We start from the raw sequence: 16,606 nt of genomic DNA, 5'->3' as shown, positions 1-16,606 counted from the left end.
GGTATCAATACCCTTATCGCAGTGCGGCACTCAGGGGCAGACGTCTCTGAATATCTGTTGTGTGTACATCCCGCACGGGCCACTGTATAAAGATACGTTAGAAAACTTTTTTGATATTTGTAGTCAATTAATAATAGAAAATCCCAATGATGTTTTTCTCGTAACAGGCGACTTTAATATATCAGACGCTCAGTGGGCTACATCTGATAGTTCTAAAATGGACCTAATTGGGGGTACTAATACTTTGCACGTACAGTTACTTAGCGAGTTTCTATCATTTTCAGGTTTAGAGCAGTACAATTGTTGCCTAAACTGTAATCAACGAATTCTAGACCTTATTTTTTGCAACAAAAATTGCACAATATCCGCAAGCGACGATCCTTTAACACCGGAAGATTTGCACCATAAGGCTCTTCAAATAGAACTTAGTATTGCTTACACGATTCCTCTCAAACCGGCCCCTACTTTTGTATATCGTTTCTTCAATGCAAACTTCAATGAAATAAACCTCGAGTTATCTAAAATCGCCTGGTCGGAACGCTTTTCGGGCCGTACGTTGGACGATTGTGTTTCGATTTTCTACAATATACTAAATAGCTTAATCGATAGATATGTCCCTAGGGTCCCCCAACGGTTCTCTTGTTCCAAGCCCCCGTGGTATACTAAACCACTTAGAAGACTGTTGAACGAAAAAAAGAAATACCATAAGCTGTGGAAGACGTATGGTAACCCATTAGACCATGACACTTATAAATTGTTAAAGAAAAGAATATCAAAATTGGAGCCGGAATGTTATAGAAGTTATATTAGTTATATTGAAACTAAGATTAATGCTCACCCTAAATTCTTTTGGACTTATATAAAATCTACTATGTCTAAAAGAGGTCTTCCGCAGGTTATGCAATATAAGGGTGTGACAGCTTCAAGTGGGACACAAATATGTGATTTCTTTAATGAACACTTTCACTCAGTTTTTGAAAAACCAGGTAGTGTTTCTTTTGATTTAAATAACCTCCCATCGACAAGTGACTCAGTTTTCGACTTTGATACAATTCACATAACCAAAGAATTAGTTTATAAATATCTTAAATCCATAAATGTAAACAAAGGGGCCGGTCCTGATTTTATACATCCAGTAATAATCAATAAATGCTCTTCCAATTTAGTAGAACCGGTTACATTACTTTTCAAAAAATCCCTTTCAGATGGATGCGTCCCCTCGTTGTGGAAACGTGCACTAGTCACCCCTATACCTAAAGGTGAAATTAGCCATGACATAGAAAAATATCGACCAATCTCGAAACTGTGTCAATTTGGTAAGATTTTGGAAAAAATTGTAACCGATCATCTATCCACTGCCATACGTCGTCACATTATTCCAAACCAACATGGTTTTCTTAAGGGCCGGAGTGTTGAGTCCAATCTGATATCCTACACGGAGATCTTATTGGACGCACTAGATAATAACTATCGGGTGGACGCTGTGTATACCGATTTTGCCAAGGCCTTCGATAAGGTTTGTCATGAGCGCTTACTGCTGAAGCTCTGGCATATCGGTATACACGGTGACCTTTTCCGATGGATAAAATCTTACATTGAGAATCGTTCGCAGGCTGTGGCAGTGGGTGGATATACTTCTCAGTACAGGCCTATCACATCTGGTGTTCCACAAGGGTCTCATCTGGGGCCTTTATTATTTATCATCTACATCAATGATATCTCTGCATGTATAAAAAAGTCAAACTTACTTTTATATGCTGACGATGCAAAGATATTTAGAGTCATTCGTAATGTGGATGATTGTAAAGCCTTACAGGATGACTTGGATCTTTTTGAGACTTATTGCATTGATAATAAGTTGTCCATAAATCCGGACAAATGTTTCGTTATAAGTTTTAGCAGAAAAAGGAGTAGTATTAATTTTGACTATAAACTTTGTAATAAAAATTTAAGTCGTGTTCACCAGATTCGAGACCTCGGTGTCATAATGGACTCAAAACTCACTTTTGTACCTCACATTGATGACATGTTAAGTAAAGCATTTAAGCAGTTAGGATTTATATTACGCGTAGGTAAACCGTTTAAGAGACTTTTAACTTATAAGGTACTGTTTAACAGTTATGTTCGTAGTCGTTTGGAATTTGCAAGCGCTGTGTGGAGCCCACAGTATAAAATACATAGTGATAGGATAGAGAGAGTTCAAAAAAAGTTTGCTAAGACAATAGAATACAGGATTAGAAAAAAAAAATCAGATTACGTCACCGCAATGAGAGCACACAATATAACATCCCTTAGTTATCGCCGAGAACGTACCGATATCTTAACCCTTTATAAAATTATTAACAATATTATTGATTCTCCGTTTTTATTACATTCACTATCCTTCAGAGTTCCTCGACGTTGTGAACGCGCTTGCAGGAAAAAACCCCTCTTTTACATCCCCCGTAGTCGGACTGCTTACGCGAAAAATAGTTTTGTTAGAAGGGCATGCAGGTTGTACAACGAAAAATTTCTGAATCTCGATATTTTCTGCGAGAAACTTAATAGATTTAAAACACTATCCATGCAGTGTAATAACCCAGATCATTAGTTTGGCGCTATTAGGAAAAAATCTCAGTATTGAACGTTAATAAGTAATAAGAATAGTAAAACCTTTTTAGTATTCAGTTTATATACAATTTAATTGTTAACACCCTGATACTCTTGCATCTTTTTTTTTTCTCATTATTGTTGTTATTGTTTTTGTTCTTGTTTGCACAAATAGCTCTGTTTTACTCTGTAGAAACTTTATTAAACATGATGTTAAAATATTTTCATTAAGGAAACTGTAAGTCTAGCTTTAAGAAAATTTCCAGTGTTATGTATAACTATAGAAGACTGTTTGTTTCTTAAATAAATAAATAAAATAAAATAAAATAAAATAAAAAACTCTCGAAATTCTGTACTTTTAAGTGAGAAGTTTTAACGACTTAACTTGTGCGTTCAGAATTATATTTAACATAATTATTAAAAAACAAACGTTTATTATGGAATTTTAAGGTTTATGACTTAAAATCATTAAATAAAGCTAAATCTGGTATTTTCTATTAGATTCTCAAATCATTTATCTAATGATAATTAATGTCGAACGAACCATTATTATGAGCGTTTTACGTTTTGTTATCTGTCAAGCTACTTAAACACCTTTTCCCCTCACTAGCTCGGAAAGCCGTCTTTTATCCTTTAAAACAAGCGGGGAAAAACGCATTTTATTCACTAGTGGGGAAAGTAATTTGACCTTGGATGGAGCGTGTTTAAGTAGCTTGACAGATAACAAAACGTAAAACGCTCATAATAATGGTTCGTTCGATATTAATTATCATTAAATAAATGGTTTGAGAATCTAATAAAAAATACCAGATTTAGCTTTATTTAATGATTTTAAGTCATAAACCTTAAAATTCCATAATAAACGTTTGTTTTTTAATAATTATGTTAAATATAATTCTGAACGCACAAGTTAAGTCGATGCAATTTCAAAACGCATCATTGACATTTCACACGTCAGAAATGTCAACATTGTCAACGAAAATTTTACTTCATAACTTCTCACGTAAAAGTACAGAATTTCCAGAGTTTTTTGTTATAATATCGTAAAAAAATGAGTGATTCCAGTTGATGAAGATGATCTAACGCCTGTGGATGTTGCACTTTCCTCGCTATAGTGAGGGGAAAAGTTTTGTGTTACACACGGGTGCAAATGTATTTTACTTCTCGTGTGTTAAAACACTCGCTACGCTCAGGATTCAATTTTAGAACCACTCGCTTCGCTCGTGATTCAACTAAAGAATCCTTTCGCTTGCTCGTGTTTCAATTCCACACTCGCGGGTAAAATACAACTTTGCACCCTTGTATAACAAATAACTATTTTTGATACTTTTTTTTTAAGTATTTGTGGAAACAATATATTTATTTATTTATTTTGTACAACTACTAGGTACTACAAAATAATAAAGCCATTTATTCCGAACAATATAAGTTACAGTTTTTTTTTTTTTTTTTACCTACCTTACGGCACACCGAACTAGGTACTACAAGTTTGCACTATTTATCATTACTTTTTAATTGTACCTCGATATGTGAAGTAGGAAACTATAGGTCTATAAAAAATCAATTTGTAGCTATTAGCTAAGTTGCTTATGTTTATTTTAAGACTGTTTGTTTCTCAATAAATAATAATAAAAAAAAAAAAAAAAACATTTTTGTATTTTTTTTGTTTTGGAATGACCTTAATGCTTTAGTTTTTAAGCTACCGAACGACACCTATTTTATACATGTGCGACCGATATTTGGACAGATAATGGTTGCTTTACCAAGTGCGCTGGTGTTGGCGCCATAAACATCTTAAAAGGGTAAAATTTGCTGTGAAAAAAAGGTATGGTCGATAATATTCATCTTGACTTATCGCTCTATACATCGTTATCGTTATCGTTCGTAGTATATCTGTCCAAACACAATGTATAGATTATGATATGAGTTATGAGTTTATGAGTTATATGAATACGTACGTTGGTGTGTGGGAAAGAAGCTGACGTCTTTGGCGGTGCGGCACAGCAGCTGCGCCGCCAGCTCGTGCCGGCCGCGCCGCACGTGTGTGCGCACCTGATGAATTAAAAAATATTATAAAATATACAGCGACACGCACATGGCGTAGTCTAGATATAGGTATGTACCAGTATGTAGGCGTGCAGCGTGGCGGCGGCGTGGCGCATGTCCCTCGGCACGGCCAGGCCGCGCGCGCGCAGCGACACGCACATGGCGTAGTCTAGATATAGGTATGTACCAGTATGTAGGCGTGCAGCGTGGCGGCGGCGTGGCGCATGTCCCTCGGCACGGCCAGGCCGCGCGCGCGCAGCGACACGCACATGGCGTAGTCTAGATATAGGTATGTACCAGTATGTAGGCGTGCAGCGTGGCGGCGGCGTGGCGCATGTCCCTCGGCACGGCCAGGCCGCGCGCGCGCAGCGACACGCACATGGCGTAGTCTAGATATAGGTATGTACCAGTATGTAGGCGTGCAGCGTGGCGGCGGCGTGGCGCATGTCCCTCGGCACGGCCAGGCCGCGCGCGCGCAGCGACACGCACATGGCGTAGTCTAGATATAGGTATGTACCAGTATGTAGGCGTGCAGCGTGGCGGCGGCGTGGCGCATGTCCCTCGGCACGGCCAGGCCGCGCGCGCGCAGCGACACGCACATGGCGTAGTCTAGATATAGGTATGTACCAGTATGTAGGCGTGCAGCGTGGCGGCGGCGTGGCGCATGTCCCTCGGCACGGCCAGGCCGCGCGCGCGCAGCGACACGCACATGGCGTAGTCTAGATATAGGTATGTACCAGTATGTAGGCGTGCAGCGTGGCGGCGGCGTGGCGCATGTCCCTCGGCACGGCCAGGCCGCGCGCGCGCAGCGACACGCACATGGCGTAGTCTAGATATAGGTATGTACCAGTATGTAGGCGTGCAGCGTGGCGGCGGCGTGGCGCATGTCCCTCGGCACGGCCAGGCCGCGCGCGCGCAGCGACACGCACATGGCGTAGTCTAGATATAGGTATGTACCAGTATGTAGGCGTGCAGCGTGGCGGCGGCGTGGCGCATGTCCCTCGGCACGGCCAGGCCGCGCGCGCGCAGCGACACGCACATGGCGTAGTCTAGATATAGGTATGTACCAGTATGTAGGCGTGCAGCGTGGCGGCGGCGTGGCGCATGTCCCTCGGCACGGCCAGGCCGCGCGCGCGCAGCGACACGCACATGGCGTAGTCTAGATATAGGTATGTACCAGTATGTAGGCGTGCAGCGTGGCGGCGGCGTGGCGCATGTCCCTCGGCACGGCCAGGCCGCGCGCGCGCAGCGACACGCACATGGCGTAGTCTAGATATAGGTATGTACCAGTATGTAGGCGTGCAGCGTGGCGGCGGCGTGGCGCATGTCCCTCGGCACGGCCAGGCCGCGCGCGCGCAGCGACACGCACATGGCGTAGTCTAGATATAGGTATGTACCAGTATGTAGGCGTGCAGCGTGGCGGCGGCGTGGCGCATGTCCCTCGGCACGGCCAGGCCGCGCGCGCGCAGCGACACGCACATGGCGTAGTCTAGATATAGGTATGTACCAGTATGTAGGCGTGCAGCGTGGCGGCGGCGTGGCGCATGTCCCTCGGCACGGCCAGGCCGCGCGCGCGCAGCGACACGCACATGGCGTAGTCTAGATATAGGTATGTACCAGTATGTAGGCGTGCAGCGTGGCGGCGGCGTGGCGCATGTCCCTCGGCACGGCCAGGCCGCGCGCGCGCAGCGACACGCACATGGCGTAGTCTAGATATAGGTATGTACCAGTATGTAGGCGTGCAGCGTGGCGGCGGCGTGGCGCATGTCCCTCGGCACGGCCAGGCCGCGCGCGCGCAGCGACACGCACATGGCGTAGTCTAGATATAGGTATGTACCAGTATGTAGGCGTGCAGCGTGGCGGCGGCGTGGCGCATGTCCCTCGGCACGGCCAGGCCGCGCGCGCGCAGCGACACGCACATGGCGTAGTCTAGATATAGGTATGTACCAGTATGTAGGCGTGCAGCGTGGCGGCGGCGTGGCGCATGTCCCTCGGCACGGCCAGGCCGCGCGCGCGCAGCGACACGCACATGGCGTAGTCTAGATATAGGTATGTACCAGTATGTAGGCGTGCAGCGTGGCGGCGGCGTGGCGCATGTCCCTCGGCACGGCCAGGCCGCGCGCGCGCAGCGACACGCACATGGCGTAGTCTAGATATAGGTATGTACCAGTATGTAGGCGTGCAGCGTGGCGGCGGCGTGGCGCATGTCCCTCGGCACGGCCAGGCCGCGCGCGCGCAGCGACACGCACATGGCGTAGTCTAGATATAGGTATGTACCAGTATGTAGGCGTGCAGCGTGGCGGCGGCGTGGCGCATGTCCCTCGGCACGGCCAGGCCGCGCGCGCGCAGCGACACGCACATGGCGTAGTCTAGATATAGGTATGTACCAGTATGTAGGCGTGCAGCGTGGCGGCGGCGTGGCGCATGTCCCTCGGCACGGCCAGGCCGCGCGCGCGCAGCGACACGCACATGGCGTAGTCTAGATATAGGTATGTACCAGTATGTAGGCGTGCAGCGTGGCGGCGGCGTGGCGCATGTCCCTCGGCACGGCCAGGCCGCGCGCGCGCAGCGACACGCACATGGCGCGCAGCACGTCGCGCGCCGCGCGGTAGTTGCCGCTGCGGCACTCGGCGCCCGCTATTATCACCTGTCACCAAACAAAAGGGCTCAACTTGGCATATCTCCAGTAAAAAAAAGGAAAAAAAACCCCGACAAATATATAACATCAGCAAATTCAAACCTATCAAAGAACAACCGCTGATTTATCACACACCCTTTACAGAAAGGTAAAGTAGCGTAACTTACGGCAGTCTTGGCCGCCTCCGCGAACTGCCGCTTTGCCATGTAGAGCCGGAACAGATGTTTAGGCTCCCGTGGTGTGCCATCCGTTTCGCCCAGCAGGTATTCTATCAGCCTGTCCAAATAATTATATAAATAAGGGCCAACACATGCACAAATACTAAAAATCTCTCTTCTATTTTCCGAAAGCTAGGAATGCTGGAGCCTAAATTCTGATTGTTACATATCGGCGAAAACTAGTAAGTGGTTCTCCTAATAATCTGACTAATTTCTAGTGAGTCAGAACTTTCTGGTGGTTCTAACTAACCTTCTAGTGAGCCTCTCATCATCAGAGGCCGCGGCTGCATCAATAGCGACGCTGATGGCCTCATCCTCCTCCACGCCAGTCTTGAGTAGGTGGGACATGGCCTTGCTGTATTCACCGGCGTGGAAAAAGTACTTGCCGGCTAGTAGGTGGTTTTTCTCGCCTTCGAAGTGCAGCGCCAATGACCTGGATTGGTTTTTATTTAATTAAAAATCGGCCAAGAGCATTTCGGGTCATGCTCAGTGTAGGGTATCGTAGTTACCATTCTATCAGACGGAACATAGGCCAAACGGGGACTATTAATAACTATCGTGTACAATACGCAATAATATCGTGTAATAAGGGAATACCTTCGCAGCGCTCTGTAAGTACGTCTTTTTACTAAGTAAGTAAGTAAGTAAGTATTTATTTGCAAAGAATAAGTAGGTACAATAGTGTCTTAGGTGGTAAGTGACAATTGGTTGCTTATTCTGCTATTTGTACTATACAGGTTGTACTAGCATGCAAAAATCTTAAAACTAGAAACTACTACAAATCTGGCTGTATATCTTGACAAAGGAAATCTTTTACACTGTAATAGCTTTTATCAGTCAATAGCTTCATCAGTTTATTTCTAAATCTATGTACAGGTAGTTCTCTTATAGTTTTAGGTAGTTTGTTAAAAAGTTTCATGCACATAACAAAACAGTGATTAGTGTATAATGCTGTCCTGGGAACACAGTCATGAACCAGCCTTCCAGGATCCCGTTGATTTCTAGTAGAGGCGCTTTCAGCTGTTGTAAATAAATACATATGCCTCTTTACAAACATGCAGATTTCCAAAATGTATAAGCATGGTAGCGGTAAAATCCTAAGTTTTTTGAAAGATGGTTTGCATGTCTTGTAGGGGGCTATATTACAAATAGCACGTATACATTTTTTCTGTGCTACGAATGGAATATTAAAGTCTGTGCAATTTCCCCACGAAATGAGCCCATATCTTAACACTGAACTAATATATCCATGATACGCGGCTAATGCTGTATGTAAACCTGATGAGCGTCTTAACTTACGTAGTACATAAACAAATCTATTTAGTTTAGAACGGATCTTTCCTATTTGTGCTTGCAAATCCAAATGTTTATCTAAAACTATCCCTAAAAAACTTACACTTTCCATTTCTTGAATTGTCTCATTTTCGTAATGTATATTGATCTTAACATTTTCGCCAAGTTTGGTGTTAAATTGTATGTAATTGGTTTTACTAATATTAATTTGCAAATTATGTGATTCCAGCCATTTTATAACATTTCTCAATGTCTCATTGACTTTACATTCATGTTCTTCGATATTTTCATTCTTTTTTGATGTAACAATAAAGGATACGTCATCAGCAAACATAACAGATTTATATGGAATTATATCCGGTAATTCATTTATATAAGCAATAAATAATAAAGGCTCAAGCACACTACCTTGCGGTACACCAGTCGTTACAATTTAGCTCCGATCTGAAGCCGAGCCGGTTTCTACAAATTTCTACACATTGTTTACGATTTTCTAAGTAGGTTTTTAACCAGTTTAGTGCAAGACCTCTTATACCATAATTTTCTAGTTTGTCTAAAAGTAACGAATGATCTACAAAGTCAAAAGCTATTGACATATCTAGAAAAATAGCTGTAGTATGTTGCTTTTCGCCTATGCATTTAACGATGTGGTGAATTAAGTTGAAACCAGCTAGTATCGTGGATTTATGTTTTTGAAAGCCATTTTGCTCTAGTTTTATTATCTCAAATTTATTTAAGAAGCTACTTAATCTTTTATGCATGCACTTTTCAAATTTTTTTGCAAATAATGCGAATTATTTAATGAAGTAATGACACTCATTATTTCTCTTTCTGGATATGGAATTAAAAACATGCTATTATAATTATAATTTTAAATATTAGGAGACTCTCTATTCCTTTGGTTATCTAGTTTCTTGTCTTTAGCGTTCGATAATCCAATAAAATAGTTATTAAAACATGATGCTATTTCTTGATGTTCTATAATTTCTTTATCGTTTAGACATATTTTTTCTATATACTGTTGAATATTTTTGTTTTCTGTTTCTTTTTTTATTATATCCCATGAGGGTTTACATTTATTTTTACTATTAGCTATGAACTTACTGTTACTGATTTTTTGCGCCTTATTTATACATTTCTTAAGTAGTTTTGTGTTACACATACACAATATTCACTTTTCCTTTGTTCAGTTTTTCCCTCTTTGTAGTATTGGTATCTAAGTGAACTTTTAGTTTTACAACTTATTTTGATACCATTTGTTATCCACATTGGTTTCTTAAGAAGTCCACACGTGACTTTTAGGCGTTGAAACGGAAAACAAAGATTATAATAAAGTAAAAATATTTCATGAAATTTATTGAATGCTCTATTGAAATCTGCTTCCGTATATACTTCCGAAAAGGAGAGTTTAGATAAGCATTCTTGAAACTTTTTGATATTATCTGGGCAGTAGTCCTGTTTCAGCTTATAGTAGTGTGTGTTGTCAAATAATTCACAATTTGTATTAATGCTTAGCATCTGAGCGGTATCATGGTCAGAGAGACCAAGAGGCAACACGTCTGCTGATGCATTTTGTATGTTACTTAAAATATGGTCAATGCAAGTTTTGTCTCTAGTGGGTTTATTAATGTGTAGTTTTAAGTTATAATTATTTGCAATATCTATTAAATCTCTGCTGGTTTTATTTAATACTAGTGTGTTGTTGTTAAAGTCACCGGCTATGGCAGTTTATGTAACAGAATATCTAATTTATTAATGAAATAGTTCGGTGGCGAATTTGGTGTTCTGTAAAGACAAACGACTACAAGATCATACTTGGGAATCATTATACCACAGCATTCAAAAAGTTTTTCTACTGCGAGCTCCTTTACACAATCCAGCTCATTGTACACAATACCTTGCCTAAGCATAATACATACACCACCTCTTTTTTCACCTACACGAGAATAAGATGCAGCAAGTTGAAAGTTTTGTACTTTACAGTTGCTCTCGTTTCCTCTTTGAATGAAAGTCTCTGTGAAACATAAAACGTGTGGATTTTTATCCTTTTCAGTCAATTCATTTAAAGCTACCTCTAAAACATTTTTCTTTGAGAGGATGCTAGCTATATTTTGGTGCATACTTCTTAAGATCGAAAAAACGTATTCGACGATGTTTTTGCTGAGAAGTAGTCGTAGATTTTTCTTTGAGTAACTTTTTTATGTTGTCTTGTCCTGGTATGTTCTTCTGTTTTTGCTTGCCAGCTAATAAAGTTGCCTAGATGATGAATTATATTTGCTATGCCACGTTTACTTAGCTGTCCTGATTGTAAAAACATATCAAATGACAAGTTCAAGTTTGTGTCATAGGAGTAATGTCTCTCGTGAAGTTGTACATCGTTCAATAACATTGTATTAAATTGTTCTATCTTGCTATTGTATATTGGTTTTCCAAGTTTATATGTTGGACAGGCAACTATTATATTTGTTTGTGTCACAGGTTTTAGAGATTCATTAATATATTGTATTAATTCACTGCGCTCTACATTTAACTTTTTTTTCTTTCGGAGCGATTATTTCCGAAAATATAAACTTAATTAAAAAATGGTGTTTGGAGACCCTTATTCGTTTTAAAAGACGTATCCAAGATATCCCACACTATTGGTTGATTTTAATTACTGCAACTTGAAAGTCGAAAAGTCAGTTGACTATACGAAATGCAACCCATCGTGCGTTATAATATGAAATTACATTTATAACGGGTTACTTTAGGTCGAATTTCGCTCGATCCGATACCAAGGAGATTTTGAGTAAGTGACCGTTGTAAACACATTATTTTATTATCTGGCTGTCTGCGTTTCACATGAGATTTCTAGTCAAAATAAGATGTTTCTGAATTTAATGATAAAAAAGTTTTTTTTGAAGCAACAAAAAATTGCAAATATTTTCTGAATTTTTAAATAGGTTCCACTTCTAAAACAACAAATTGGTTCTACAACTTTTACAATTTACCATCTTCATATACTTATACTAAAATGGGTGAACTAATAAGTTTAGGTATTAATTAATTTATGAGGGACACATTTGAATTTGAATTTAGTTTATTTGAAATTTGATATTTATCATAGTTTATTTATTGCTTAATTTTTTTAATTATTTTATTTTTGTCATTTTTCCTGTAAGTTAGTTAATATTTTATAAATGCATATTTTAATTTTTAAGTTTGTATTTTAATTTTAATTTATTTTTTTATGTTCCAAAGCTTTTATGAGCCATGTTGCTTGAATACAATACAATATACATATTTTGCTACCTGAAATCCTCGGGCCTCGCCTGCGACGTCTGTATCAAGATTTCCCCGTACAGATGCAGTTTTCCATTCTTTCTAGCTAATTGGAAAGCCTCGTCGTAACATAGCGACATCACTAGAAACTTGATCGCTGATGATGGATCATCACTGTGGACAAAATGAAAATAAAAAAATATTAATAACATTAGGTTACATGTCAAAGTTTACATAAAATTTGAAATATCATTGTTGTATATACTTATAGGTAGTATAGTATAACATAATTACTTATTTGTAATTGTGTTATAGATATGTGATTATAATTAATTGTTTGTATTTATTAAAATTATAATCGCGTCACACGTCATGTAAAATTTTTGTATAGTAACATGTATTCGGGATTCCAAATGCTTCAGATAATCAGGTAATTAGCCTCATGCATGAAGTTTATATTTGAACGAAATATGTTTTATTCGGATGTTTGTTATCGTTATATCATGTTACAAATGCATTTCCGTTTTTAAATTACCATTTAATTACTTAAAATTATAAATAAAAAGTACAAAAATTTGCTCGCGAAAAGCTAGTGAGCGAAACGCTCGAAACGCCACGTGACGTCACGCGTTCGACAGATTAGTGTCATTAGTAGCAAACGTCAGTTGGGCCGCCCAACGTGTGACGTCATCACGCTCTGTCGAATTCGCGCCAAAAATTATGAGCGTTTCAACCGCTCAAAAATTTTCAACATTTTAAATATTTTTTAATAAAATAATGTTAAGGTTTACAAAAGTATTTTTATCATTTCCGGTGTTCCAACGATATAAATTATGAATCCAAAAATAAAAATAAATTCATGCATGGAGCTAATTCCGACCCTGGACTTTAATATAATAAAAATATGAGCGATTTTCGAAACAACTAGACTTTTCGCAGTGTTCGGAATTTCCCGAATACACCTTACCTAACATCATCTTACCTATCACTATTGTCTATTCTTTTCTCTCAACTCTGGATTACTATTATAAAAAAAACTGCAATAGATCATAATATTATGAAACATCAAGTTTTGCATTTTTTTTTCTATTCACAATAAGTATTCAGTAGCGGGGCGTTATATGAAACCGGAAAGAAACTAATTTGGCTTACTTTATTTTTGTGGAGGAAACTTCAAGTAGAACAGCCGATGGGAATGGAGTTCTATGGACACCTCGTTACTGCATATTTTCTTTGTTTTTCATCAAAAACGTATTGAGTGACTACTATATGTACTTAAAAACCATAATATGTTGACTAATATTATGTTCTTACAAAAACATGTCTGATTTACATGATAAAACAATTGGCACATACCTGTTCTGGAAATAATTCGCCACCATCTTCGCCCCCTGCACCGACTTAGTTTCCTGAACCAGATTCACAGCCTCGTCTACATCATCCAGCTTTTCCAAATTGAGCCTTATAGCCGCCTCATAATCACCAGCCTTAAGATACGACTTCAACGCATCATGGTATCTGCCTTCGGCCTCTTTAGCTTTAGCGTATTGTATGTGAATGCTTGGTGAATTGATTTTCGGGAGTAACGCTTCGACTTTGAGCCAAGACTTAAGTTTTATATACAAGGACGCCGCTTTCTCAGTGTTTCCAGCATGATCGTAAAGGGCCGCGGCATGGCTGTACTGTTTCTCGTCTTCTAGTAACTGGGCACAGTCTTTAAGTAACTCTATATCGTGCGCATATTTCATGGCGGTGGTGACGCCTCGTATGACGTCGCCGCAGCGGATGGACATGCGCGCGATGCCGGCCTCGCATTTTTCGTTGTGATCTTTGACTTTGGCGGTGCTGTCGTCGGGCATAATGCTTTGTTCGTAGAAGGATAGGGCCTCGTGGTAGTCAGCTCTGTTGGGGTTACATTAGTTATAACAAATAATATCACAATGTTGTAACAAATAATATCATAATATTGTAACTAGTATATTTAACCCTTTGAACGCTTCGCCTACTGTGTGCGACGCGTCATCGTGAAACGTGAACCTTCAAAGAAACTTGTTTGTAGGGGGGTAAATGATCTCAGCAGCTTACTTTACTTGTGGCACTCACAGCAGCTCGGTGTGTCTCGCGCGATGCAGCGCGACAAGCGGCGCCGCCTCGGGGCAGGCCTGCAGCGCGAGCGTGTGCGCGGAGCCCCAGTCCCCGCGCGCGCAGTGCAGCTCCAGCGCCGGCAGAGCTCCGCTGGGGGCGCCTTCTAGCCAGCGCGCCGCCGCCGAGCCGAGGTTAAGGGACGCTGACAACACGCCGCTGAACCAGTAAAACAGACTTATAAGGCGGTTCCCTGAGCTAGAAGGCGAAAAATCTCCTTCTATGATCATGTTTTTCTAAGAGGCGTTGATATTCGTAGACGTGGAAAAAATATATGTAGTTCTTGACTATATTATCTTTAATCACATAGCTTCCGATACACGAATTAGTCATAATTCGTGTATCGGAAGCTATAGCAAAGTGTGAACTTTGCTCGATACAATTAATTCCCAAAGTAACCTCTAACTCGGACTTTTAATCTAACTTTACTCGGTTATTTATTACTAGCTGTGCCAGCGGCTTCGCCTGTGTGGAATTCGGTCTGTGTCAGTAAGCGGCTAATTCACCCCAAATTTATCTCCCTCTCCCCTGGAGGCGGAACTTGAAGTAAAGTTGACAGATGGATACGCTAGAGGACTGTAGTCCAGATAAAATATTTTACAATAAGGTACCACTAAATAAAACTACACTCCAAAGTCAATATTTTTTTGCCCTTTTTTTCAAATTTTTGACGTGATTTAAACGACATAGAGTAGTAGGTGTATATCGAACGATACAGTACCATTTTTGTATTTTTACGTCCTTGACCGTACCTATCCAAATCATGTCCATGGCAAATATCATCCAAATCGTTCCTCCAGTCAAATCAGTCTAAGCATAACGCCGGCGGCGCGCAGCGTCTGCCCCTACGACTTGTTGATGGTCATGACGAAGCAGACGCTCACGGGAACCTGTAGGCGCTTGAAGCGGAACGGGAAGTTGCTCGGGATGAGGGGGATGCGCGGGATGAACACGGCTTCTCCGGCGCCACACTCCGTCAGAATTTGCGCCTACATATGTATTGTGTACGATGTCTTTGGGATCACAATCGAGACTCGCGCTGGCTTGCCGTTTCAGCCGAAAGCGAAGCGACCTGCTTGGCTAGAGCGCCACTGAGTCTCTCACCGTGGTCTTTTTTCAGACTCCTTAGACCGTGCCCCTTGTAGCCTCAATGCGTTGCGAGACTTTCTCGAAAACTTCGATTTTTTTCGGGAAGGCATGGTAACGCGTATTAGTCCCAAATCGTTTGACAATGACTCGATGATGAATGAAGTTTTTTTTTTTTTTTTTTAAAGTACCCACCTTCGTGGCCATTATTAAGAGGAAAGGGCACGGCCGCTTCTCCATACAAACGCAGTCTCCATTTTCCTCTATCATTATGAAAATATTTTTAGTATATATAATTTGAAGTATATTTACCATAGCTAAATGCTACGTTTTCTACGTTTGACTTTTTTAGATTTTTTGATTATTGTAAAAATTAGAAGCGAAAAACTGATTTCAGGCAAATTTTTTAATGCTTCTAACTTTTATAATAAGTAATTAAAAATTCCAAAAACACAAACGTACACGGGACATAGCTGTGGTTGATACACAACTAATTGTGTCAAAATATTTTGAATAATGTTAATATCAAGAGAGGAAAATGAGGACTAACAGTTGTACGAAAAGGTGATTTCGCGCGGGTCCTCCACTTTCGTCTTAGTGCTTAAAGGATGCGATACGTATGAATATGGATGCGATATACGATTAGGTATTTGGCAGAATTAATCTTGCTGTTCCTAAGATATATTAAAGAAGTGGAGCTACCCAGATTTTTGATGTAGGGGGGTGGGGATGTTTAAGATTAGGGTAGTTAAGCATCATTTTCAACTAAATCAAAAGACGTATACGTAGATTTCATGTAAATCAGTTCAGGCGGTTATTGATTCCCCCTACAATATTACACCTTCCTTTTCAGTGTTAAAGTATTTTTTTTTGGATAAAAACTACCCTATGTTCTTTTATGGGACTCTATACCAAATTTTATCTGAATCGAATCAGCGGTTATTGAATCCCATACGAATTTCCACCTCCCTTTTCACACCCTTAAGGGATGATGTTTGAGATTAAAACTTTCCTATGCTCTTCCCTAGGACTCAAACGATTTCTATACCAAATTTAAACTAAATTGGTTCAGCGGTTTAAGCGTGAAGAGGAATTAAAGAAAAGTATTATTTTTTTCATATTTTTTGTGTTTTCACTCCGGAATGGTGTCATTTTGATATCATAAATGAATTCGGCATACCCGATTTATACAAAAACGATATCTAACTTGGTCTAGTAGCTTAAATGATATAGTTATCAAGATAAAGTTTTTAACCCCTTTTTCACCAATGAATGGGATGAATTTTTTAAAACGTTGAAAGTAATTTTCTTGCTTTTTAATATAATACCTTTT

General features: G+C 40.4%; 1 protein-coding gene across 1 annotated transcript in view; it reads right to left on the bottom strand.

Moving 5' to 3' along the window:
• The window catches only part of LOC134741324 (WD repeat-containing protein 19), a 46,202-nt gene that overhangs the window by 15,076 nt on the left and 14,520 nt on the right, over positions 1-16,606 (bottom strand). The window contains exons 15-21 of the mRNA XM_063674074.1: positions 14,149-14,346; positions 13,402-13,947; positions 12,076-12,219; positions 7,742-7,924; positions 7,441-7,549; positions 7,133-7,282; positions 4,548-4,641 (exon numbers count right to left, since the gene is read on the bottom strand). Of these exons, the coding sequence (XP_063530144.1) occupies positions 4,548-4,641; positions 7,133-7,282; positions 7,441-7,549; positions 7,742-7,924; positions 12,076-12,219; positions 13,402-13,947; positions 14,149-14,346 (1,424 nt within the window). The remainder of the gene's footprint in view (positions 1-4,547; positions 4,642-7,132; positions 7,283-7,440; positions 7,550-7,741; positions 7,925-12,075; positions 12,220-13,401; positions 13,948-14,148; positions 14,347-16,606) is intronic.

The sequence above is a fragment of the Cydia strobilella genome, chromosome 5 (genome assembly GCF_947568885.1).
Source record: "Cydia strobilella chromosome 5, ilCydStro3.1, whole genome shotgun sequence".
NCBI lineage: Eukaryota > Metazoa > Arthropoda > Insecta > Lepidoptera > Tortricidae > Cydia > Cydia strobilella.
Note: the sequence above shows the minus strand (reverse complement) of the source record. Positions and strands in the feature narration are given on the sequence as shown.